Genomic DNA, 26558 nt, shown 5'->3' with positions numbered 1-26558 from the left:
CACTTCCCCAGGTGCTGGCCATCCCCAGTCTCCCCAGCCAGCTAGCCTACGGAGAGTTTGTTGGCCGACGTGGTGGGTGACAAACTTCTGCAGCCAAATGGCCTTCCTCTTGTTGTCAGGGACGCAGGCTGCAGGGGGAGACGCTAACAACACAGAACAAGGCAGGTGTGTCCTCTCAGCGTGATAAATAACACCCGCGCCAGCTGTGGGGACTCATTAAACATCATTCAGCAGCTCTGGTTTTCTTTGGCGGAGGGGTCTTCCAACTCTTGCACGGCAACATTTTTGGGAGTGTTTCTTACCTCTAAAAGGTGATTGGGGACAGATCATGAAAACCAACACTGGTGTAAATCAGGCTAGTTTAGCCCTGGTAAGTTAAATGAAACAAATGCCTCAGCTAAGTAACTGCCTTTACTAGTGATAATGTTTGGGGATACAAATGTAGCTCTGGGCTTTTGGTTTTGTTTTGACTTATTTTTTCAAGTTGGGTTTTTGCATTGTAAAAAGAGCCAAATGCAAGTCTTCTAGTAGAAAGCCACAGCTGGCTGTGGCCCTGAGCAGACCGGGTCCAGCTCGTAACCACTAGGCCACCCTGCATCCTGACAGGTCAGAAGGCTGACATATGAAGGACAGCGATGTCGACAGCCTGGAGCAGGCCTCAAACGCCTGGTTCCGACAGCACAGTTACAGGAAGGCGTTCGGGGTGGGAGGGACCTGGTGTGTGCCGCAGGGACCAAGGGCATCAGACAGACTTGCTCAGCTCTCTGGAAGGTTCATGGCCAATGCTGCCTTCAAGGTCAGAAGATCCTTCCTGATCTGACCTCACCACCTTCCTACCCTTCTCCTTGCTCTGTCCACATCAGCCCGATGGCCTCCTTGTTGGTCCTTAAACCCACCCAGCCTACTCCCACCTCAGGGCTGATGCACCTGCTGTTACATTTGTCACCTGTTCCCTAGAAGTTCCCATGGCTCACTCCTCACCTCACTCAGGTATCTTCTCAGAGGGAGTCTGAATGAAACACACCTCCCCTGGCCCCAAAGGTTCCCCTCTATCCCTGTACTCTGCTTTATTTCTCTTTATTGCACATGAGGGATAATTTGTACTTGATTCCCATCTGTGTATTCTCCAATAACCCCCAAATATTTACGCTCCCTAAGAATGAGAAGGACTTTTAAAATTGCTTACTTTTGCACCAGTGTGCAGAACAGTGCCTAACAAATACACTCAATAAATAACTACTGAATAAACGAAGGGCTGTGAGCTTCCATGATTTCTGCAGTGAGATAATGTCCTGCCATGAGACGGCATGGGGTCCTCTTTCTAACAACCATCAGCCTCCTTATGAACCATGAAGCCTGCTGGTAGCACAACTCTGAGTCTTAATGGGCCAAAGAAGTCCTGTTCTGTATCTTTGGCGGGGAAGACTCAAAACATTCCACTGTAAGAACCCCCTACCCCCAAAGGCAGATCTTTTTACTTCTATTTGGAAAAACACAAAACCTTTACATTGGAACTATCCAAGGTAACTATCCGCTGGTGGTTCGGTGGCCGACGACACAATACAACACAGAACCCCAACTGCACCAGCCTGAACACTCAAGGCCTGCGGGGCTCACAAGTGTCAAGGACCCTCGCTCAGAGCCCGGGACCTAGCTGTCGGCTGCTCCTTCTCACCCACCCACAGCCCTGCTCCGAGCCAGGCCATGCTGGCCTCACCAGCAGAGCAGATTCTGGATAATGAGCCATTGCCTCTGTGTCAAGGGCAGCCCTGGGACTCATGCCTCTTTCATCAGGGATAGGAAGCAGCACAGCTGCACAAGTCCGTCAGTGCAGGGATCACTGATAGCTTTAAGAAGGAACAAAATACCCAGCCCACAGCTAAAAGGAAAGGAGGCTCCAGGCCGAGGTGCAGACCACTCTGGGGAGAGGCCCCAACAAGGACACCTGTAATAGAACGACTGTCAGCTAACTTCTGCAGCTGATGGGGGTGGGTCATGCCCAGGCTCTGCCCCCAGGGAGGCCTGGCCTCCCACAGTCCAAGGCAGCATGGCCATGTGGCCTGACAATGAGAATGCTGTCAGAAGCGGGGGGCCCCAAGTTTACCAGGATGCCAGTTCCAATACAACATTTGCTGACAGAAGTATCAAATCCATTAATTAAACATCTACCAGCAGCCAGCTCCCTCCCTGCTTCGCCCGTCTCATCAATCTTGTTCAGCAAGGAGCAGGCTGCTGGATGAAGCGGAGAAGAAACCAACTGTCTGATTATTCCACGTTTGTTAAGACTAGACATGGTACCTTTGATAAATATTAAACCCTGACTAGGCAGAGAAGAACCAGAGGGGGAAAAAGCCAGCCCCTACCTGCCCTACCCCACAGCTGCCAGAATAAACGTTTGGAAGACCTTAGAGAAAGAGAAAAATTTGCTTCCACTTTTTCTCCTCCTGGAAAAAGATGGACATCGCACTTGATCATTTTACGCCAGTTTCTTAAGTTATCAGCTTGGGACTTGCTTATATTTGGAGTCAGGGAAGGTGCTTTTCTCGTTCTGCCTCTGTGCCTGCTATTCCCTTTTTGGCAGTGCCCTTGAATTTTTCTTTTTTCTTGCCAGGACCAAGCTCTCATTGTATTGATATTTAAGACCCAGGTCCAGACTTCAATAGTAACAATTTTTCCAAAGGAGAGGAGGAGGCAGCCCACTTCCTTATTTGGCTCACAGGATATTATAAACCCTTAGGCTCCCTGGATGGAGACGTGGATACTTTAAAAGTACTCTGAGTCCCCAAATCACAGTGCCCCAGGGGAAGCAGAGAAGGAGGCTGGGGAGGCCATGAGTCAAGTGCCCTCTGTGGAGGCGGAGACCGCAGACCCGGGTTTTGTGATCTGCTGGGTTAACAGACTGCCCAGCGTCTCATGGGACCAGCACCCATGTGCAGGGAACCTGCTTTTCTTTTTCTCCCAGGGTCACCAATCTCAAGAGCTTCCAGTTCTAATCTTGGCCTCTTCTCTCTTCCTGTGGATTTTACCATCTTGTCTTTTATTCACATACAAGGGTTATTGTCTGTCTGTTAGCAAGGATCCATAAACCACAAGTTTGGAATTCCATGCTTTATAGGTTACAGGCTCGTAGCTACATTGTAACGGGAGTTTCCTTAAGCACGTGCTTTACCCCGAAGAATGAAGTCCACTCCAGGCGTGGTGGGTGAGCCGGCAGGATTATCTAGGCAACAGGCTGCAGGGTGGTCTCTTTGGTGCCAGGCTGCCTGCTCCGGTAAGTCCTATGTCTCAATTTCCCCGTCACCTAATCCCCGTGTGGATCCCCCTTCTGACTCTGGGAAACCCCCTGGGATCTGGGGAAAGCAGTGGCTGACGGTGGAGAAGTTCTGCCCCGGACAGGAAATGACGTAGGCAAGCCCAGCAGGAGCTGGGTCCGCAGGTGGATGGCAGCCCGCCTATTTCCCGGTTGTGCCTGAGGGCTCAGCCCAGGAGAAGGTAACTGGGCACAGGAAGAGAGAGGCACTACAGAACAGGGCTGAGGGAGGTTCTTTTTCCTTCTAGAAACCATCAAATAACATCTCATGGAGCTGACTAGCTGCAAGTAGAAGGGGCCTAAAAAATGATCTAAACCAACCTTTCTTCTTCTCCTTCTTTTCTTTTTTTTTTAAAACAGATGAGGGAACTAAGGCCAGTGAGATTTCCTGCATGCACTTGGTAATGGCAATGCAGGGATGAGAATCTGGAAACTCCTGTGTCTACCTCAGGATGCTTTCTGTGGCAGCATTCAGCTTGCCCCAATTTTTAAACACTGAAAATTATTATTTCAACGTTAGGAACACTGAGCCCTTCCCTCTTAGATTCTCAGCCCATCGTGACTGTCCAGTGATGGACAGGAACTAACTAAGTGGGCAGTGTGCCCTCTTCCCTGTGGCCTGTGGGGTGACACAAAGATGGGGGAGAGAAGCGGCGTCCTGGGACCGTGGAAGGCTCCGCAGGGGCACGTGGGACTTCCCTGGTTTGAACAGCTATCTTGGCAGTGGAGAAGGGAATCTCTGTATCCTGACATTTGAGATGGGGGAGTGGGGTCCAATCCCATTTTATGGGGTGGAAAGTAAACCTGCAGAGCACACCAACCAGAGGAGATTAGTCAGGCTGAAACTATCAACACTTAAACTTAAGGCAAATTCCCCAAAGCACTATGATTATGGGTAGGGATGCCTAGAGGTTGCCCCTAATCCCTGCAGGCAACGTTAAGAAGAACGGCCACTACCTCTGTACCATCTCTCCTGCCAACAGGAACGCGGACTGCAGAGTGGACTCTGGGTAATTCTAGACTATAAGGAACATGCCCAAAGGCACATGTGTGTAACCTTTCAGGGGATGCCATCACGTCCGGGTAATGGCAGAAACTCAATCAACACCTGTCAGGTGAATGGACACGTGCTTGTGTGGGTTCCCCCAAAGCAGTGGCACTTTACATCTAAACGCAGAGGGATGGTCAGTCTTGGGCACAAGCCCCAGGAAAGTCCATGGCAGTGTAACAGCTGGAAGAAGAAGCCACCTCGGGGGGGTGCTCCGTTAGCCAACCACCACCCAGCTGCCCCCTCTGGCCCTGACGTACCTTTCTCAGCTCATCCTTCTCCCGGGTGTGGGCGTCCTCCAGGACCTTACGCTCCGAGTGGGCCCTCTGCAGTTCTGTCCGCAGGCTCTCGACCTCCTCCTGCAGCTGCGGGCTGCTGTCCTCACCCTGGCTCTGCTGGTAGCCGGCCAGCTCCTCCTTCAGCTTCTCTACCTCCGTGGCGTGTGTGGAGGTGATGGCTGACAGCTGCTCCGACAGCATCTTGAACTCTTTGTTCTGTGAGAGCACCAGCAAACAGGGAGGGAGGAAAAAGAGGTGGAGAGCAAGGTTAATGGGACAGGAACAAACATGAAGGCAATTAAAAAAGGGACTTCCAAGGTGGAATTAAACCTCACAATCACTGAACGCTTGAGTGCTTTCTTGGCATCTCCCTAACAAAACTCTATCGTGAACCTAGGAGAAATATAGGAAAAGAAAAAACACCAATACTGGCATTCAAGGAGTGTTTAGGAGCAGTGACAGAGCTGGAAGCTGGCTGACAGTGGTTAGCCTTCTGTGTCCGGCTGGAGAGATCTTACGCCCGGTTTTTAAGTTGCAGGAACAATGTTTTTGGCTTCTTGGAACTGCAGCCTTTGCTTTTCAGGATTCCCTGCTCTTTCACACTGGGCCCTCCTGTCCTTGGACTCACTGGCACAAAGAGCTGCAACCTAATCGCTGGCTCTGAGACAAAGGACCTCTTCAGCATCCCCCCTACCAAGGAGGTCCTCCATGGGGCCTAGGGATCCCTCCCACCACCTGTCAGCTTATCCTGTAAGACTCCTGGCTCCAGAAACTGATGCCCTGGCAGAACCCGTCCCTGCCGACGAGGTACCCAATCATGTACCCACTCAAGCAATAGGTAAGTGAGAAGCATTCCCCCAGGTGCCTGGCAGAGGTACGGAGGGGGACTGGGAGGCAGACTGCGGATGAGCTCACACAGAGGAAGCCCTGAGGACCCAGGGCCAGTGTCAAGTGCTAGTGTAAACATGGGCAGAAAGTGGTGCTGCAGTTGAGCATTATCAGCTCAAAGTGGTCAGTAGGGAAAGTGGAGTGGAAGAAGTAGGGTTCTCCCAATAACCAAGCAAGCAAGCAACAGTCATTGATAATTCTTCATTGCTATTCTCTGCAGGAGCTCCAAGTAGAACAGAGCTATTGGCTAAACTACCAACAAGCCAGGGCATCAGGAACCAATGACTAATTCACACCAGCAATGAAGCTTCATGCAAAGCAGCGAGGAGCAGCAAAAGAACAGCTGTTGGACCCAGTACAACACCATGAACGTCATGGGACCTTAAGGCTGAGACCCATTGTTGGTGTCCAAGGGGTACATTTCCCTCATTGATACAGCACAAAAAGATCCTCCCACAGTCTGTGGAAACCTCCCAGTTATTACCTGACATGCCCTTATGTCTGGTCTGGCAGTCAGCTTTGCTCTAAGTAATCACAAATAAGAAATCCAATTAGGTAGCATCTGTTTAAAAAACCCAGTGCCATCTGCACTGCCCACCCAGGTCTGGGTCTCCCAGGAGGCTGAAGAGTCTCTGCACAAGGGGAGTGGGGTTCAGGGAGGGAACACGTGTTGGACTAGCCACCTGGACTTTGTTCTGCTCTGGGCGGGAAGTGAGGTTCCTCCAGGTGCTGCAGCCTGGGTCAGATCCCCGGGAAAGTGGGAAGGAGGACCAGGCTGTGGAGGCCTCTAGATGGAGCAGGTGTGGGGTGTGGAGAGGCACACAACGTGATGGTGACATCTGCTATGGGCAGTGATGACACCCCAGGACCCTCATGCAAAGATAACATGTCTAGGAGGCCAGCTCTTTGCTTTCATTGACACGCACGCTGAGGTGAGGATCTGGGAAGTTGGGGAGTTAAGAGGCTGGACCCAGACAGACCTGTGCTCAGACCGCAGCTCCATCCTGATCAGCTGCGAACGTGTGGTCAGGTCATTCCACCTCCCTGTGCCTGGCTTCCTCACGTGTGAAAGAGGGATAATTGTAACTCCTTCCTCATAGGGTTTTATCAGGGCTCAGGGAGATTAAGGGCTTCCCTGGGGCCCGGCACCCAGTTAGTGCCTGATAAAGGGCAGCCTCTTCATCATTCAGTTCTCTAGGGATCCCCTGGGAGAGATGCTCCGAACTCTTTGCCGGCCGCCTGGGGTGTGGGTGGGAGATTCCTAACAACTGCACATTTCCTGTTCCGGAGGCATGGTTTTAGAAAGGAGGACCCCAGAAGGGCCCAGCAGTTTCCTGCCTCGTCCTCATGCCATGGAACCCATGGTCGCGCAGCCAAGCCTGGCACAGGGAGTGATGAGGGGCACTTGCTCCCTCATAGACCCCGGAAACCCTCCCTGTGATGGCAGGCCAGGCTCCCTGGAGCTGCCTTTGTCAGTGTGACCCGAGACCTGGCCAGCTCCGTCCTCCAGCGAGGGCCTTTTCCTGACAGCAGGGGGCTGGGGATTTCCACATGGACCCCTGTGCTCCTCGAGCTCCTCAGACATCCCGAGAGGATGCTTACTCAGCACCCACTGCTCAAGGGCACTGTACTACATGAGTCACATCTATTAACTCGTTCTCTCCTCACAAAGATCCTGTGTAGTACGGCTGATTAATATCTCCATTTCACAGCTGAGAAAACTGAGGCACAGAAGGACATAAAGCTGTGACTTGTCACATACGATTTTTCAAATGTACATGGATGAAAAATAAAATATTAACTAACGTTTACTGAGTGCATACTAAGTACACTGAATCTAACTGATTTAAAAGGTTACTGACTTGTAAATAAGTTCATCTGTACCTTTTTTTTTTTTTTAGATTCCACATGTAAGTGATATCATATGATATTTGTCTTAGAAATAGAGTCACAGATGTAGAAAACAAACTTATGTTTACCAGGGGGTAAAGAGGGGAAGGATAAACTGGGAGATTGGGATTGACACATACACACTACTGTATATAAAATAGATAACTAATAAGAACTACTGTATAGCACAGGGAACTCTACTCGATACTCTGTAATGACCTATGTGGGAAAAGAATCTAAAAAAGAGTGGCTATGTATAACTTACCCACTTTACTGTATATCTGAAACTAACACAACATTGTAAATCAACTATACTCCAATAAAAATTTTTTTAAAATAGGAAAAAAAAGAATCTTAATATGTTGTAAAATAAATAAATAAATAAATAGAGGTTACTGACTGAATCCATACATTTGCATCATATTTTCATATATCAAATAAAGTATCTTTAAATATATCCTTATACTCATAAAGGTCTAAGGAACTTGACCCTCATTGTAAAAAATACTGTTAGCTCAACTGGCCTTCTCACTCTACACGTTGTGCTTGAATAAAGCCAGATTGATAGAGAGCCAAGTTCATAGGTTACATCATTTTGGCTGAAAAATGTCACACCACAGGCCTACACCAGGAACACTGCAAGAAATCATCCCAGGAACTGTCACTGAACTTACTGCTGAAGGATATTGTGAAGGATGTGGTTTATTACATCATAGATTCTGAAAACCCTCAGGAAAACTGTCTCAGCACCACGGACAGCTCCAAACCCTCCTAAACTCTTTCAACAGCTCTCAAGGGATCCTGTTCCCTTCTTTCTGTTTGCTTGGGAGCTTCGTGCTAATTTTGCATCTTGTCTCTTTAGCTGGGTGCACAAAACCTTAAACATGAATTTTGGGCACTAACCTTACCCTGGTTTTTATCTTTTAGTTTCCTCCTTTGCTGACTTCTTGGCAGTGCGGATACTTTTTAAAAAAAGCTCCCCCTGGTGATTCTTCATTGCAGTGTGGACTTGGGAACCACTTTATTAGCCACTTTACGGCATCAGTGAATTTTTGAGCTAGAAGTTAGAGATCTTAGGCCAATTGTCTCTGAGGAACGCAAGGCCTAATCAGAGATTCGGCCATAACCCCAAACTGTCAGCTCTGGTTGCAAGTATAACTGAGACAGAACTCAAAACTCCATCCAGCTGGGACTCTGTCCACTATACCTCATGCTGCTCTGACAAATACTTTGGGATGCCTTCACCTATGCTGTTCCTGGCACACGTGTATCCTTTCCTCCTGGCTAAGAGCCTTGTGTGTCAGGGGAGCAGCTGCCTGAGTTGTCTCCAGCCATACAGAAAGAACAGAAACCCATTCACTTACAAAGGCTAGCCCTGCCTGCTAAGAGACTGCAGTAAAACAAGTCCTGGTGCCACGGATTATGCTGATGACTCCTCTCACGACACAGCACCAAGCATGTTCTTGACACTGGGTCACATACCCCACTGTGCAAGGACGACGCTGTCTATGAGAATGAACCCCAAACAAAGCTAAGGGTCTTCCTTGTTCTGAGGAATTCTCACATGTCTGAAGAATCCCCTAATATGCAGATATCCTAAAATTTGGTTGGAGGCAGCAGAACGTTCTTTGGAACCAAACTGCCAAGTTTCAATCCTAGCCCTGCTATTTACTAGCTGTGTGGCCTTGCAGGCTACTTAACCTCTCTGTGCCTGTTTAAAATGGGAATAATGTTAAATCTCATCAGGTTGCGGTAAGGATCAGATGAGTTAACACATGAGAACAGTGCCTAGCACACAGTCAGGCAACATGGGGAGGGACACAAGAAAGCAATATCTAACCCACCCCTCCTGCCTCTTCTCCTTACCCTCTGCACACAGGGTAACACCCGCCACTACTCACAGATGTTTGCCAAGCAGGAAGCTGAAGGCAAAAAGCTCTTTTAAAAATAGGCCTTTTAAATCTGCTTCTCTTTGATGTTCCAGCACATGGAGTATAAAATACCAGATTTATTCTTAACCTCTCAAGTCAACTTGAGAAATCAGCAATGCCAATGCAGGGCCCTATGGCTGGAACCCAGGGCCGAGGTGGCTGGGCAGTACATGGGGCTCCTGGCAGGGTGCAGCAGTGCCAACAAAACCTGCTCGTCCCTCTGACTATACCTTGCTCAGAAGGTTAATTGGCACAATTTGACTATGCAAATGTCTTTCCTGGCCAGTCATCAATAGACATAATAATAATAATAATAATAATACAACCCTAGGTGCTCCTTGTGATTGTGTTTTCTAAACGGCTGATCCCAGAGTCCAGACCTTTTCCTACCCACTCCTGATGCTCTGGGTAGATATGTCTTCCTCCCTGACCTGACCTATCACTGTGGGCCAACCAGGGCCAGGTATGTATTGAGTGTCCTCCACCCTGCGCTGAGCTTTCTGTCTTGCTTCCCCACTAGGGAGCCAAGCCAAATAAGACACCTGTAGAACTCACACAGAGACACACCCAGGGTGACAATTTCTTCTCCAGAAGCCATCTTTTGCAAGAACAGAAAGGCAGGAACATTTTACCACTTTTGGGCTCCTGTTTAGGGCAGCTGGTTTAGGTGTAAAATGGCTCATTTATTTTCTTGCCCTACTGGGACCATGAGAAGCTTAAAAAAGTGCCTAGCATAGAATAGGTACAATAAAACCAGTGACTGCCAAAGCACTGCCTGGTGGCCCAACTCCAACTCTCTTCCTCCACACCCCATACCACACGCCTTCAGCATGTTTTCCCCCCTTCCTTTCCTCCATCTTCTTCTTTCCTTTCTCAGGAGGCACCTGAAATGCTCCAGGGCATTGCATTGCAAGAGCCTGGTCCTGAGGCCATTAATACCCTACACGAGCAAGGTACCAGTGAGCCTGCTTTCAACTCTGGAAACCCATCTTAGCCACGACACAGGAAAGGACCGACACTTTCGTGACATTTGGGGTTAAAAAAACCAGCATCACCCTCATTATGGCTGTGGGATCAGAAGACCTGGGCTGGAGTGCTGGTTCTGGCACTTTCTACTTCTGTGACCTTGGCCAATTGCTGGATGCCCCCGATCCACAAGTTGCTTACCTGTGAAATGGCCTCACGAAGTCTCGTGGGGATCGAATGAGGGCTCCCTGGGGAAGCCATGGGTCTCTCTCAAACCTGCCCGTGGAGTCTCCCCACAGCCCCACCCCCTGGGTGGGAGCTCGAGACACCAACCTGGTCGTCGATCTTCCGCTGCAGCTGGACCACCTTGTTCTCCATGCCCACGTTGAGGCGTTTCAGGTGCTCTGCTGAGCGGGCCTCAATCTTGAGGGCCTTCAGCTCCTGCTTGGCCTTGAGCCTCCGGAAGCCGCACTGGATGACAATGGCCGCGGCCCGAAGCCGCTGGAAGCACCTGCGGGCCATCCAGCTCCGCACGTGCTTCTGGATGATGGTGGCTTTGTGCTCCCTGAGGACCTAGCAGGGGACAAGCACACACCTGGTGGGTTCGCACTGCAGTCCGGGAGCAAGGGGCTCACGTACTGCTCTGGGGAGAGAGCCAAGGTCAGCGAGAGACAGCTTCCCTATGATTTAGGGCTTTGGTGGCCATTTATTTTATGAACAAGTTGTAACTAGGTTTGACAGCCTGTGTACCTACAGGAAATCAGCTGGCAAACTCTCCTTTCTAGTTTTTTGTTTTGTTTTTTAACTTTTTATTGGTTAGGAAACCAGTCTAAAAACCTCAAAGTTGGAGGGGCTTAAAGATTATCCAGCTGATAGCCCCCCATTCAACAGATGTGGATCCCCTCCTGGTGACGGTGAGCGGGAGAGATGAAGTGACACTGTCGAGTGAGATTGCTGAGTGGGTTAAATGGCTTACAATTATAAACTTGGCTTGCAATTCACTGTTTTTGTTTTTGTTTTTTTCCTATCCAGTTAAAAAACCGCTCAGAAAATTAAAGCATCATCAGTGTTCTCACTCTAATGCCCTGCAAATAAATATTTGTGGAATGAATAAATAAACATGTTGAAAGACTAACATGCCCAGTATCACAGCTCTGAGATGAGCTGGGTTCAAACCCTAGTGCCTCCGAAATGCCACCTGTCCCATCCATGGTGACACCACACAGATGTCACCAATCTCCCAGGAATATTCACAGAAGCTTTTCCCACCGGCCTGGGTATGCTCCATCTGGTGCCTAACCACGTCTGCTTTTTCATTATCAATGTAACGCTTTATAGTTTTATTACTTAGAAAATCACACCTTCTCTGATCATAGATGAGGTAGATGTTCATTTTAGGAAAACAAAAGACCATTTTAGACATTTCGTTCCAATCCATCTTGCATCTTAGCATTGAGCTTCAGTTGTGCGGGGGTGATTTGGTGGATGGGGTGTGTCCTGACTTGGGGCTACCTAACTGGGTCTTTCAGCTTCATTGGATAATGGCCTGGCAGGGAGGAGGTCAGGGTCCTTCTCCTGACCTCACCTCACTGGGCTTCAGGCTGCTCATCAGTTAAATGAAGGAGCTAGCCTGATGACTCCCAATATTGCCCCCTGCTCTCAAGTCTGTGTGAGCCCCAGATAGGTCACCAGGCTCTGCCATGGGCTGACCGAGTGCCCTTGGGCAGGTGAGTCAGCTGCTCCAAGCATCTCACAGCTGTCGAAGGGGTACAATGATATGCACCCTTCCTACCTGTGATACTTAATATGTGTCAACTTGACTGGCCACGGGATGCTCAGGTTAAAGACTGTTTCCGGGTGTGTCTGTGAGGATGTTTCCAGAGAGAGAAGTATTTGAGCCGGTGGGCTCAGTGAAGAGGACTGCCCTCCCCTGTGTAGTGGGCATCATGCCATCCATGGTGGGACTAAACAGAACAAAAGGTGGAGGAAGGAGGAATTCGCCTTCTTCCTGCCTCACTGCTGAGCTGGGACATTTCGTCTCATCTTCTCCTGCCCTCAGACTGGATGTGTACCATCAGCTCCTCTGTCCTGAGGCCTTCAGACTCGGGCTGAATTACATCCCTGGCTTTCCTGGGTCTCCAGCTTGTAGACAGCAGATGGGGGGACTGCTCAGCCTCCATGACTGCATGAGCCAGTTCCTCATAATAAATACACACACACAGATACACGCATCTCCTTTCGGTTCTGTCTCTCTGGAGAACTTCTGAGACACTATACCTCATGAGACTTTGGTTAGGATTCAGTGAGAGCAGAGTTGTGAAATTACTTAGAGAAAAGTTAGAAGCGCCCAATAAACATTTGTGTTGGTGCCAACCCATTTGCTGCTGCTTAGTTCTGAGTTCACAGCCCGAGCCCCTCAGGGTGGCCACACACCTGGTGGTAGATTCTCCGTACAAACATGCCCCGAGCGAAGGCCTGAATGACCACGGTGGCCCTGTGGACCCTCTGGTAGGCCTGGTGAGCCCTCCGCATGCGGTACTGCTTCTGGAGCACCACGGCCGCCCGGGTCCTCCGCAGATGCTCGGCCAGCCTGCGGAGGGAGAGAGTGGTGGGCCAGGCCGACGGAGGCCTCTGGGCCACTCGTGAATGCGAGCCCCTCCTCCCCGGCCCTGCCTGGACACCACAAGGGCAAGCCAACTCTCATCACCGTTACTGACTGTAGCAAGGCCTTGGGGACTTGAGGCTCAGCTCAGAACAGCAGAATTGGCTTCCTCCGTCTTGTGCAAAACGTCTTTCCACATATTTACAATTCAGTCTAAGTCTGATCAACTCTGATTCCTCATCTGTCCACTCCCCCACCCGCAAGCCCCTCCTGCAACCTGGGCAGTCCTCAACGACATCACATGTTCACACCCCTGTCTGGTCCCTGGAGCTCACCGGGCGTGGAGAGGTCAGGAGTCGTGTCTCAAGCATCCTTGTACCCCTACATCTAGTACAAGGCCTGGCATAGTAGCACACGGTAAGTATTTGCTGAATGAATAAAACCTTCTCAGACCTGCAGCGACCCCTCTTTGTTTTCTCATCTCCCAGCCCGTTCTGCTGGGGATACACTGCACATGGGCACCTACTTTCCTCTGTTTCATTTCCACATTCTCCATCTCACCCCTCAAGACAGACATGAAGTCAGTCCAACACTTTTTACCCTCCTTCAGGGCTTTGTTTGGTATCAGGCTCATAGCAAATGCTCAACTAGAGAGTCAGAATATTAAAAGCTAGAAAGGACCTTGGAAATCATCTAGCGCAGCTCCAGAGTGGGAGGTGACCCACTCAGCCCTGCTCTACCTGCTGAAATGAGTCCGATTCCCGGTCCAGCTCTCCCTGAGCGGTCTCTCTAGAATACAAACACCCTGCAGGGAGAATGCAGGCCAGCTTGCTGCCCAAGCAGAGCCCCCGGCACAAGGGTGCTCAGTGATGCCCTGATTGTGGATGATGACTTAGTGTTGATACTACTGACAACCTTCTCATTTCTGTAGCTTTTGTTCCAGAGACCATCTCTCAGCTCTTCACAGGTAAATTAATGGCGTTCATCATCTCCAGTTCTGCTCGGATAAACAGCTAACAGCAAGGACAGGAGTGGGAGCTGGAGTAATCTTCTAACTTTATGGTACAAAGGGTGCCTGCTCTGGGCTTGTTTTATATATTCAAGCAGAGATGCCTGAGCAGCCACTTGTGAAACCCTGGCTTCCAAATGCAAGGCTTCCTGGCAATTACTGTCATTTCTCCAAGGAAATCCGGATCTGCAGAGGTCACTGATTTTGAACTAGGGCTGGGTCCAAATCTGATGACCTGTGTAAAGGTCCGGGTGTGGGTCTCGTGGCGGGGTGTCCTCCACGCCCACCTCTCTGGAGATGCTTATACCACTTTAGCGCTTCATCAACCCAATGACATCACTGAGGAGGGGACGTTTAAAGTAGCTTCTTCTGCATGGTGTGGGGCTGGGTCAGGGCAGCCGACTGGCTTCAGGCTCTGCCCCTAGGTAGCTGCTTGCGGTCAGACAAGTCTCGCCCTCTCTGTGCTGGCTGAGTGCAACAACTCACAGAAGGGACCTCCCCGGGTCTTGCCAGCCCTATTTACCAAACTCCCAAGGGATTTTGAAATTGGTGGTGTAAATCACGAAGCTGACTGTATGTTAACTGTGACAGAAAGGCTGAAATTGTCTCTTTTTCTAAAAGAAGACTGTTTTACTTAAGAGTTTAAGCAAAGGGCAAATGGAGGTTTCGTGGAAAAACCAGCCAGTGCTAGCCTAGGACGGGGACAGACTGGGGGAGGCAAGAGACCTGGGAACTAGACCTACACGCTCAGGTGAGAAGGGCAGGAGAGAGAGGGGCCCAGCTGCTGGGGGAAAGCCGGATGCGGACAGGGCCCAGCAGGAACCACTCTAACTACCGGGGCTGAGAGAGGCCAGCCAGCTCGGAGCCGGTCCCAGCCCCCTGCCCCTCCACCCTCACCGCCAATCTGCTACCTTAGACGTGCCCCGGCTCAGCTCACCTGCGGGCCAGGTGTCCTCGGCAGTACCTCTGCAGAGTTAAGGTAGCTGCCTTCAACCTGCGGTATTTCACCTTCTGCAGCCAGCCCCGGACGGTTTTCTGGATCATGATGGTGGCTGCCCGGAACTTGTCAGCCCGAAGCTTCTCCAGGTAGGCCACCTGGCCTGCCCGGAAGAAGATCTTGGTGCGGCCAAACTGGAACTTGTCAGGATCCTTTACAAGGCAGGGAGGGGAGCTGGTTCACCATCCGTGAGGAGCAAGGGAAAGCACCCTACCACCCCAGGTCCTCTGACGCACAATTCCCTCGCCAGGTCTCACATGCCCCTGCTCCTTAAACAAACGCTGAGAGTTAGTGTGTTAACAGACCCCGAGCCTGTCCCTACTACTGGTCAGACACTGAATGCAGCAGTGAAAAAGATCCCTGCCCGCCAGCAACTGACATCGCTGTGAGGGCAGCTGGACAAGCAAACAAGCACACAGTACATTTCAGGCAGTGCTGAAGATTACGAAGACAATAAACTGAGGGCTGGAGGACGGGATGGAGATGCTGAAATAGGCTAATCGAGGAAGGCATTTCTATGGAGGTGATATTTAAGCAAAGGCCTGAACGAAGTGAAAGGAGGCAGGTGTGGGAAATTACGAATATATTGCAAATAACCCCCAAATACATTTTATTTGGTTTCTAACTATGTTGTGAGGTTTTTTTCAGACATATAATTATTCTCTTTAATTATATCTATTCAGGTTAAAGTTAATTGCCCTTCCCTGCGCTCACCCTGGTGGATAAGGGAAGATGACCCAGCCATGTGTATGCGGATGAGCCTGGGCTAGAATATTCGATAGGTGACTCAGGATAACTGAGCACTCTTTGTAAATAAACTTCATCTGATTTTGCTCACTTGGCATGAAGACTATAACAAGGAGGAGATAACGAGCCAAGGTCTAAGGAAAACACACACAAGAATACATTTCATGTTGACAAAGGGCTCTGAAATAATGCCAGGTCACCGCTCTTCACGGCCAAGCCCTGGACGGCTAACAGGAACCTGGTTCCACGCACAGGAAAGCCAGGCTGCCTGGGCCGTGGCTGAGCTGGGACGCAGCACCTGGCTAGACCGTCACCGAGTGTCCCCTCCATGGTCGGGCTGCCGGTGAAGCTGGGAGGAAGCCCCGCATCCGCTCGGGGCCCTCAGCTCACGCCGGGAGCAACAGGGGCTGGGCTGGGCGGGGAAGCTTTGAGGCGGCCGAGGCCTTGCCTGCATCACTGCCCTGCTGGGGAGACCCCTCCTCAGTGAGGAGGGCTCCAGAAGCAAAAGGTGGGCGGCTCAGCCCTCACAGTCGGGGGACAAGCCTGGCTACAGGGCCTGGGGGACGCCTGCTGCATCTCAGGAACCACAGTTCACAGGCTCCGTCTCCTATTCTGGAAAAAACCACCAGGGAAAGGGCAGTCCGGTTCACAGAGCCACAACTGTTACACATGAGGATCTCTCTGAAGGTCCTGCCTGCTACAGCCATCACCACTGCCCCGATGGCTGCACTCCCCTTCCCCCAGGTGTCTTGAGAACTTCTACCCCGGGCCTGCTTTCTGTAACCCCGAGAACTGACTATACTCTTCACATACCAAACAGAGGCTATCTTTTGAGAACCTTTCTCCAGTAATCAGAGACTGAGGGAGTAGAAAGGAATCTTAGCAATCTACCCCAAGCCACTGCTTTTATTCTACAGATGCCTAGAATGTTGAGGTGACTTGCCAAAGGTCTCACTGAAAATATCAAGGAATAGAACCCAAGACACAGGACTCCCAGGCCAGAGGTCTCTTACTACACCATGCTGCTTCTGTAGTACCATCTCCTTCTCACACTCCTCACATACATATTTCCTCATGCTCTCTGGGTCTCAGCAGATGCTTGTTAATATGCTCCTTCACTGTCAGGATGAAGGTTCAGGTTTGCATGACGGCCAGTGATGTCTATAACCACACCAGATGACCATCTGTCCTGGAGGGCAGGGCCCACCTAGTACACTCTTTCAATAACCCTCACACTGACCACCCCAGGTTAGTACATAGGAAGAACTCAATACACATTTGTAGAGTTAAAGAAAAAAAAAATTCAGGCTAAAGATGGAGGTGTTCGTACAATCCTTGCAGGACGAGACTGTCACTCATGAGCAAGCTCATGATGCAGCCCCTGCCCCGTGGCTGCCAGCCAGTGAGTGTGGCTGGTAAGCGCCTACTGCCTGGCCTACACGCCACCTTCGTCGCTGCTTCTCTCCTAATCACTCTGCTCTAAATCGTCCTAAGCACGTTCCTGGAGAGGGCAGGGAGCTGGCATGTGCCATTTTAGGCTAACGTGTGGCTTTGCCAAGTCTCAGTTGCTTCAAGTCCCAAGTTACTTAGCACTGGTGACCAGAAGATGTGGTCCCCAAAAAAGGGAAAATATGAAAAAAAAAAAAAAAAAAGGAAATACAAGGTCTCTAGGGAAGTCTTAAAGCACTGATCCTTATTCTATCTCTAGGAAGGGTAATTATACAGTGACATTAATTAATCAATCAGACTCAGCGGGTGATGTGGTTTAGATTGTGGGGGCTCCTGAGTCGCCTTGGGCAATTTATATCAGCTGTCTGTGCCTCAGTTTTCCTCAGCTGTGAAATGGGCATCATGTTGTATCTTTCTTGTAAGGAAACGTTAGGATGAGATGAAGTGTGTGAAGCAGTTAGAAAAGTGTCTGACTCCTACTAAGTGCTTAATAACCGTGAGCCACTGGTGGCAGGTTTCATCAGGACAAGCTCATGTCACCCATGCAGCCACTTGCATAAACTCAGAGCTCCTGTGATGACCAGTAACTGTGCTAGGAACAAATGACAGTGGGACCCTTGCCATTTAGTTGTTCAGAGTCTGGTGAAATGAAAAACAAGCCCTTAACTACAATACAAGGGGAGAAACGCAAAAATGGAAGACAGAAGTTGAGAAGTGTTAGCCAGTGACTAACTCTGTCTGGGAGGCCAGGAACAGGATTCAAAGACCAGAAAGCATTTTAGAGCTCAATCTAGAGGGAAAGTAAAACCTGGCCGGACAGGTAAAAGAGGGAAAAAGCACTTCAGGCAGAGGAAACAGCACGTATTCACATACTTTAGGGAATTCACTTGTTCACTCATTCCACAAATGTTTGGTGAGTTACTTCTGTGTGTCAGGCTCAGTGCTCATAACTAGGGGAGAGTGTCAATGCAAAGACCATCCTCTGAAAGAAAGGAGACCCATCTGGAGCACAGGACAGCATGGTATGGGCTCAGAGAGTGCTGGATTGAGGAAACCGGGAGGGCAGAGTCGGCATGGAAGCTGGGCATTAACAAGTCAGTGGCCTGAGAGTATCAGGAGCAGGACGGGGCAGTGGCACTCGGTCCTGCTAGCTGGAGGGGAGCAGAGTGGGGGAAGCTGAGTCAGCCAGTCTGACCTGGGTCCCCTCCAGAGTACCCTCGGTTTGGGAAGCAGCAGTTCTGCTGGAAGCTTGGAGAAATCCAGGGAAGGCAGAGGAAGTGTGGAACTACAGTCTGGAGAAAGGAGAAGGCAGCCCCATGGCAGAGTGGGCTACTTGTGAGCCTTGATTACATGAAGAGGCCAGCTCCTGGTACCAACAGAGAAGGAAGACTCCTGACGCTCCACGTCAACCAGAATCAGCTGACCTTGAACACATTTTTCTCACCCGTTGAAAGAGGACATGTTGAAATGTAAACACTGACAGATACACCATAGCAAAAACCTCAATTAACCAGAGTCCAAAGAACCAACTGCAGCCTTCAATTAACGAGATTGTCATCCTCTTACTCTCTATGGAATATTTAGCACAGTATTCTGCACTGTCTACAACTACAGACTTGAGCTGCTAAGACTACGCTGGGGGTGACTGTGTCACTTTCACAAAATAACATATGACCTTAAAAGCTGCTCATCTGGCAATGAGCTATACTCCAGATGAATAGATTTTCCTAGCAAAACAATACTGAGAAATTCAAAAATTTAGATGTAATTCTCTTACGTTCTTAAAGGAAGATTTTTGATATAATTTAACCCTTTATTGAGACCATTCAGTACCATACTCTGCTGTAATCCCTGAATACTCTGGAACTAGGACATATTCAAGGATCTGCCCCTCACTAAAGGCCCCCAAGAGCTCTGCTATAGTTCTCCAGTCCCAAGTGTCAGCTGTTGAGTTCAGATTGTTTCAAATGAAATGAAATCCACTGCCTTATTTAAAACAAGCATCTGGGGGTGGGCCTGAGGCCGGCTCTGCAGTGAGGAAGCTACCAGAAGCGCAGCTGTTTTCTCCTCCGCTGGCTTCCGGGCTGTGCCCGGGCTCCAGATCAGAGCCCCTGGGTGGGTGTGCGGGTGCCGGCGGGCTGAGCTGTGGAGCCCCAGGCTTTGGGGAAGCCAGAGATCCCGGCCAGCAGCTGGTAGCCAGGGGCAGCCTCTCATGACCCCCAGCGTGCTGTAGAAACAATTTCATTTTCTATGTGAGCTGTGATGGGAGAAAGGCTAGAAAGTTCTCCCGGCAGGTGAAGGGGCTTCTCCTTTACAGTTGCTGACGCAGGAAAATGGATTACTATCTCAGGAACAGTTTCAATACGAGGGATGAAGACCAAAAAGGCAGCTAACACCTCCTCCATCCCCCTATTCCCAGGGCACCGCGGCTGAGCCTCCCCTGGAGCCCAGCAGTCGGGGCCATGCCCAGCTCACCTTAATGAGGCTCTCCAGCACAGACTTGCAGATGGCCTTTTTGTCTGTGTTGGCGAGCTCTTTCTTCTTGACCAGCACCCGATACCGGTTGTAGAAGTCATGGTAGGCCCACCTGGAGGGAAAACCGGTGCATCAGGGGACACATCCTGCCTCTGGGCCACACAAGGGGCATGGGTGATCTCAGACAGCGCCCCATGGGGTCAATATGCCTGGCACAGAGCCCTTCTCAGAGCAGCAAAACACATTCCGGGGCATTCTGTTCTCCCTTGATGCCTTCTGAGAATTTCAGTGTGTAGTTAAGTTATAGAATCATGGCTGGAAGACTGAAAGAAAAAGGAAGCATTAGAGGCTCCCCTGGGAGGGCTGACCAGAGGCAGAACCACTCACAGGGGGTTTCTGCCCCAAAACGTGGAGCTCCACTCCACTGCTGCTGGAATGGGGGAGCCTTACCTGGAATGCAGCTTGAGTTTTCTTCTTATAAAACTAAAACTAATACAGCTCATTGAAAACTTTCTAATGCAGGAAAGTATACGTTAGCAAATAAAGAAAGGCCATATTCGAACCCTTGGAGATACACTGTTCACACATGTTGGTATAGTTTAGAAGGAGCCATTTTTCTCCCACAAGTAGACTTTATGATTCCACACCACCCCCGCTGTTTATTAGAGTAATGCAGACCCACTGTAAAGAAAATGTCCATCAATGCACGTGAAATAAAGAGCACTTATAATTTCACTACCTTTTAAGTAAGTGCTGTTCTGGTACATTCTGGAAGGAAACCTTTACGAGAGCCTTAAGTTTATCCCTTGGCCTCTGAGGAGATCTCTACTTAAACAAATGCAGTCTTTTCAATGACCAAAGACATAATTTTCTAGGCAGGCTCTGACCCTTTCTCCCAAAAGCTACCTCACTTCACACGCATGCGCATACTCTCCTCGCTTCTCATCTCAGTTTTCAGGGGACGCTCACAGCCTCTGCGTGGAACTCCTGTTCTGTTGCAGCACAATCCTACTCTAAGGAGACTTTGAATTTGCAGTCTAAGTCCCTCTGAAGGTGAATTCGGCCCATCCATCCCCACTCCTTCCGAGTCCTCAGAGGCAGCGAGAGATGCTCACCCCTTCAGAGGCATCAGGAGATGCTACACACACACTCTGTCTTCAGGTCCACATGCTGTCCATGTTGCCCATTTGGAAATCATGTAGGTGCTGCCTTGAGATCGTGTGTTACCATTTACCATCACCTGTGGCCTTGCTGAGTGACTGTCCAGTTACTCAATCTCCCTCATTCTAAAGTACTAATACAGAATAAACGGATTGCATCCCTTCTCCCAGAGCACATTCGCTTTTAAAAGGGATCCTTTAGAAATCTTATCCAAAGAAATGAGTACTGTGGAATATCAGGGGCCACTGTGGGTGGTGGACACTGTCTTGGAAGCAGGTCCTTCTAGAGCTGCTCCTCTTGCCCTCCACAGTCACATGCCAGTGTGGTCCTTGGGTTCCCCCTCCCTCCCAGGCCACCCATCTCCACTTCCTGGGACGAGAAGGAAAGCAGACTGAGCTCAGAGCCTCTCCCTGCCTTTGTAAACACTCGCCTGGTTTGGTGGAAGACTTCTAACACAGCCGTGGGTCTCAGAGAAGGTGCAAATAACAAAACGGCTTTTTTTTCCCCATCTTATTATTTCTCTACATAAAATGGCTTGTGCCTTCCCTTTTTTTAAATAACAGCTTGAGATACGACACACATACCGTAAAGATGTACCTTTTTAAAAGTATACAATTCAATAGTTTTTTAGTACCTTCACAAAGTCGTGCAACTATCCCCAATGTTGAATTTCAAAACATTTCCATCACCCCCAAAAGAAACCCAACACCTATTATCAGTCACTCCCTGTTCTCCCCTCCCCCCTGACCCTGACAACCACTAATATACTTTGTTTCCATGCCGTTTACCTTTTCAATGGGTCCTGTCTGTCACAAATGCAAGGTCACAGGGGAATGGCAGCATCTGTTCTGCTCGGAGCTGACCAGGTGTGCGCGTGGCCCTGCTCTGCGGGCTCACGGTGTGTGGGTGCCCTTCAGGAGGGGTGAGGAGGGTGCTGGGATCGGGCCCAGGTAGCGTTTCTGCTGCTCTGTGCCCTTTGGGACCGTGAACCAAACCCACCTAATTACTGGAAATCTCTACCAGGTGGCTTTAAAAATGGAAACACTTAAGGTTATTTGCCCAGCTAAACGTTGCTTCAATGATTTCAATCAGGCACAAGAAATGTCAAGAAAACTCCGAAGCCCTGACCGACCTAATACTGGCGGCCCAGGAACAGAGAGCTGGATGGATAAGCTGCAAATTAGACGTGCATTTTGTTTTTAATACATGCAAACGCTGTTGAATTTTTTCCAGGCTCTTTCTGCACCAGCCCCCAAGTTTTAAACATAGACCATTCTGTTTACTGATACTTCCACGTGGGGCAAGATGGATCTGGGCAAGAATCAAAGAGAATGAAAAGTGTCCTTACTCCCCACGCCCGCCATCCGTGTTTCACCCGCGTCATGCACTCCTTCCTGCCCGCCCAGCGGGGTGTGGGCTCTCCCTTCAAGGTGGCTCAGCTCTTTCGGCGTGGCTTTCTGAGGCCACTTTCCACCTCCTGCAGTTCAGTTAGCCATGTCCTCATCTGTCTTGTTTCTCACTATGAGTTTGCAATTCCTCTGGGGAAATAATTAGAGCAGCGTTTCACTGGGCTAAAAACCTTCAATGCTTCTAATTTGAAAACCACTAACTGCTGACAGTTCCATAACTCAGGGAGGTTACAGGCTCCAGGAGATGACGAGGGAGGAGGGAGATGTGACCGCAATACAGAAAAAACTTGGAGGACAGGAGCAGAGAAGCCCGCTCTGACACTGACTGGCAGTGTGACCTTAGGCAAGTCACAGACTGGACACCTCACCTCCCCCGTCTGCAAGTGGAGAGAACATCACCCACCTCACGAGTACCTCCCAGGACTTCAGTAGCCAGTGAGTTCACGGATGTGGAGGGTTGGGAAAGCTGCAACGCTTCCTAAACACCTAAGTTACTCTCCCTTCCCATCCTAGCCCTGCCCCTTTTCTTTAAAAGGCTTCCGCAGATGCCTGCATCAAGGTGACACCAATGGGGGAGGAGGATGCTGCAGAAAGCAGCCCGTCCACAGAGAAGGGCTTGGGTGGGCACTCCCTCACGGGGTACCACACAGGGTCCGGCCATGTATGTGTCCTTCACCAAAGGACCCAGAATCAAATGTGGATTCCCTTTTCTGTGGACCTCTGTGCTCTTAGAAATGAAATCTTGGGCTTCCCTGGGGGCGCAGTGGTTGAGAATCTGCCTGCCAATGCAGGGGACATGGGTTCGAGCCCTGGTCTGGGAAGATCCCACGTGCCGCGGAGCAACTAGGCCCGTGAGCCACAACTACTGAGCCTGCGCATCTGGAGCCTGTGCTCCGCAACAAGAGAGGCCGCGATAGTGAGAGGCCCAGGCACCGCGATGAAGAGTGGCCCCTGCTCGCCGCAACTAGAGAAAGCCCTTGCACAGAAACGAAGATCCAACACAGCCAAAAATGAAAGAAAGAAAGGAAGGAAGGAAGGAAGGAAGGAAGGAAGGAAGGAAGAAAGTCATTCTCCTACATACCACAATACCATTACCACACCCAACACAATTAAAAAAAAAAAAAAGAAATGAAATCTTCACAGGAAAGGCTCCCTCATCCATAAGAGGAAAACCTTCCAAGGGAATCTAAATAGAATATGTGATTCTTTTTCCAAAAGTAGAATTTCTTAACAAGACTTTCTGATTTGGCAGGAACATCTGGATGGAGGTTTTCTGTGCCCATGTAAAAGTTAGGAAAGACTGCTTATTATCACCACAGGTACCCAAGGTTTCCCCTGGAGCTTATGTACCACGAAACCTCTCTCTCTCGTACCATTTGAAGTATTCCCGTTTCCCTGTGGGACACAGAGCTTTCTGCGTTGTACTGTGGATACTTTTTTGTACATGCTAGCTTCTCTGCTGGACTTGTGCCTCCTTCGGCCAAGCTCGGATACATCTTCTGATACTTTTTTTAAATCTCCCAGCACCGATCATGCATGGTATCTTTACCCGCAGTCACTTACTACATTTTAAAAACTCGGTATTTTCTGAGCTTTAAAATGGCTGGAACCCAGGGTTAAACTTTTCTCTCTACCAGAGTTTCTCAAGGAGGGCAGGAATGGCTCTGGGGCAGACACTTCCTCAGCGTGTGGGACAGTTCCCCAGGACACAGATCATCTTTCCACCGTTACCCACCACCCCATTCATCAAGATATGCAAAAATGCCCCCAAACATTTGTGGAATGTGCTTTACAGCACACAGTTGTAGCCCAAGGAACCTTAAGAACAATGGACCATGACTGCCATCCGCCTCCGCAGGGTGAATCTGCTTCCTCCCTGTCCCCCCACCCTCGCTGGGTGGCCCTGGAGACACCCTCTCCCAGGCATCTCTGTGGCTGATGGCCTGGGGGTGTCTTTTACGCCCACCCTGGGCCCAGCTGCTCTTCCATTCTATTCCATATTAGCAGTGGGAGAAGAGCTCCCATCCTAAGTATATTCCAGGCCTCAACTGTGGCCCCAACCCTGGGCTATGTGGAGTCGTAGGGGCCTCAGAGACAGGACTCACTCAGCCCTGTTCTCTCTGGATTCAGACTCGCATGCCAGGGGTCTGGCTGAATGTCCCAGACTTTAATATCGTGTTTTCTCCGAAATAGAGGCCTACTTCACCCTGTGTGTCTCTGGTCTGCTGGGGAGCAGGCATGCCCACCGGTAGAGTGGTCACAGCTGGGTGTGGGGAAAGCCCAGGACCTGTGATGGCTCCTGGGAAGAAGTGGGAGCAGGCACGGTGGAGGAGCTGCCCCAGGGCAAGGGTTCAGCAGAGCCCACCAGTCTGGAAAGGTGCTTCCTCGTTGCAAGCTCCTCAGGCCTCAAGGCAGTGTGTGGCGGAGCACATGCAGTGGGGTGATGTTTTGCTTGACTGAGTTCCCAGATGGAGCCTGATACTGTACTTAACATCTACACGTGGGGACGCCCCACAGAAGAACACGCCTGCCTGCAGGGCCCCAGTGGACCAGTGTGTACAATGGGGTGGATCTGCAAAGGTGGCAGCACTTTGCTTCCTCCTCTTGGACAGGCTTCCTCATGTGGGGGCTGGCTGGCATAGACAAGCTCTGAGCCTCTCCAGTAAGACCAGAGTATGAGGCTAAGTCACACAGCTTCTCTGACATCAGGCCACAAGAGGAATCCCTGAAGATGGCATGTCAGGTTATCACAAGGACCCCTAAGAAAAAGGTGACGCATCCATCAGGGCTTTTCAGGTCAGGATTAGGTGGGTCAACCTGTACTCTGACACACCTCACGGCCCTGTGACATTCAACTTAGGCAAAGATCCTGGTCATGCTGACACGGAACGTAAGGGGTTATGCTTCTCTTCTAGTTTGAGAACCTTCAGGAGCCTGTGAGCCCTGGGGGCTGGGGTGGGGGCCTTGTCCCCTCCAGTGTCTCACACACAGGCCAACACACATTTGTGGGGCAGAGGTGTTTAGCCATGCTGAGATGCCCATTAACCAGGACCAACAGAGTCTCTCTAGATACGAGTTGCAGAAACAATTTTCATGATGGACACCAAGCACCATACTCTTCTCTTGTTCTCCCTTTTGAAGAAACAAACCAGCGGAGAAATAAATGATGTTGGATGCAGGGGTTTTCCTTGGAACTGTATCAAGGATGAACAAAATGTTCCAAGGAACACAAGAGACCGAAGTTAGAGGAGAGGGCACTTTGTAGAAGACTCACAAGTGAAGGCATCCTTAACCCCTGGCCATGTGGTAAGACGGCTCCACCCCTTTCTATCTGTGAGGATTTAATCTGATCACTTAACTCTTAAGGGATCTGTTTTGTCATCCTAAAATGGGGTGATACCGCCTTATCTTGCCTACCTCAAGAGTCAATATGGTTTTTTCAACAAATGGTGCTGGCACAACTGGTATCTGTATGCAAAAGGATGAGGTTGGACCTCTACTTCACATTACACATAAATTAACCCAAAATGGATTAAAAACCTAAACCTATAAAACTCTTAGAAGAAAACATAGGTGTAAATCTTTGTGACCTTGGATTGGACAAATAATCTCAGAGGAAAAAATAGATACACTGGACTCTTGCTAAATGAAAAGCTTTTATGCTTCAAAGAACACCATCAAGAAAGTGAAAAGACACCCCACAGAATGGGAGAAAATATTTGCCAGCCATATATCTGATAAGGATCTAGTATCTAGAATATGTAAAGAACTCCTACAACTCAACACCAAAGAGACAACTAACCCAGTTTAAAAATGGGCAAGTGATTTGCATACCATTTCTCCAAAGAAGATATATGAATGGCCAATAAGCACATGGAAAGATGCTCAACTTCATTAATCATCAGAGAAATGCAAATCAAATCACAGTGGGATGCCACTTGACACCCACTAGGATGGCTATAATAAAAAAGACAGACAATAACAAGTGTTGGCAAGAATGTATAGATATGGGAAGCCCCTTCCATTGCTGGTGAGAATGTAGAATGGTGCAGCCATGCTGGAAAACAGTGGCAGTTTCTTGAAAGAGTAAAGAGTTATCATATTACCCAGCAATCCTACTTCTAGGTATAAATAGGAGAAATAAAATATACATGCATACAAAACTATGTGCATGAATATTCAGAGCAGTATTATTCATACTTGTTAAGAAGTGGAAATAATCCAAATGTCCATACAAAAACAAGACCCGTATATATGCTGTCTACAAGAGACCCACTTCAGACCTAGGGACACATACAGACTGAAAGTGAGGGGATGGAAAAAGATATTCCATGCACATGGAAATCAAAAGAAAGCTGGAGTAGCAATCCTCATATCAGACAAAATAGACTTTAAAAC

At 49.5% G+C, this 26558-nt stretch overlaps 1 protein-coding gene across 5 annotated transcripts in view; it reads right to left on the bottom strand.

Moving 5' to 3' along the window:
- Positions 1 to 26558, bottom strand: part of MYO5B (myosin VB) — a 366352-nt gene that overhangs the window by 44024 nt on the left and 295770 nt on the right. For all 5 annotated transcript variants that reach the window (XM_057526678.1, XM_057526676.1, XM_057526679.1 and 2 more), the window contains exons 18-22: positions 19591 to 19702; positions 14860 to 15071; positions 12745 to 12901; positions 10645 to 10884; positions 4619 to 4852 (exon numbers count right to left, since the gene is read on the bottom strand). In XM_057526678.1, the coding sequence (XP_057382661.1) occupies positions 4619 to 4852; positions 10645 to 10884; positions 12745 to 12901; positions 14860 to 15071; positions 19591 to 19702 (955 nt within the window). The remainder of the gene's footprint in view (positions 1 to 4618; positions 4853 to 10644; positions 10885 to 12744; positions 12902 to 14859; positions 15072 to 19590; positions 19703 to 26558) is intronic.

Source organism: Balaenoptera acutorostrata, chromosome 13, assembly GCF_949987535.1.
Source record: "Balaenoptera acutorostrata chromosome 13, mBalAcu1.1, whole genome shotgun sequence".
Taxonomy (NCBI): Eukaryota; Metazoa; Chordata; class Mammalia; order Artiodactyla; family Balaenopteridae; genus Balaenoptera; species Balaenoptera acutorostrata.
Note: the sequence above shows the minus strand (reverse complement) of the source record. Positions and strands in the feature narration are given on the sequence as shown.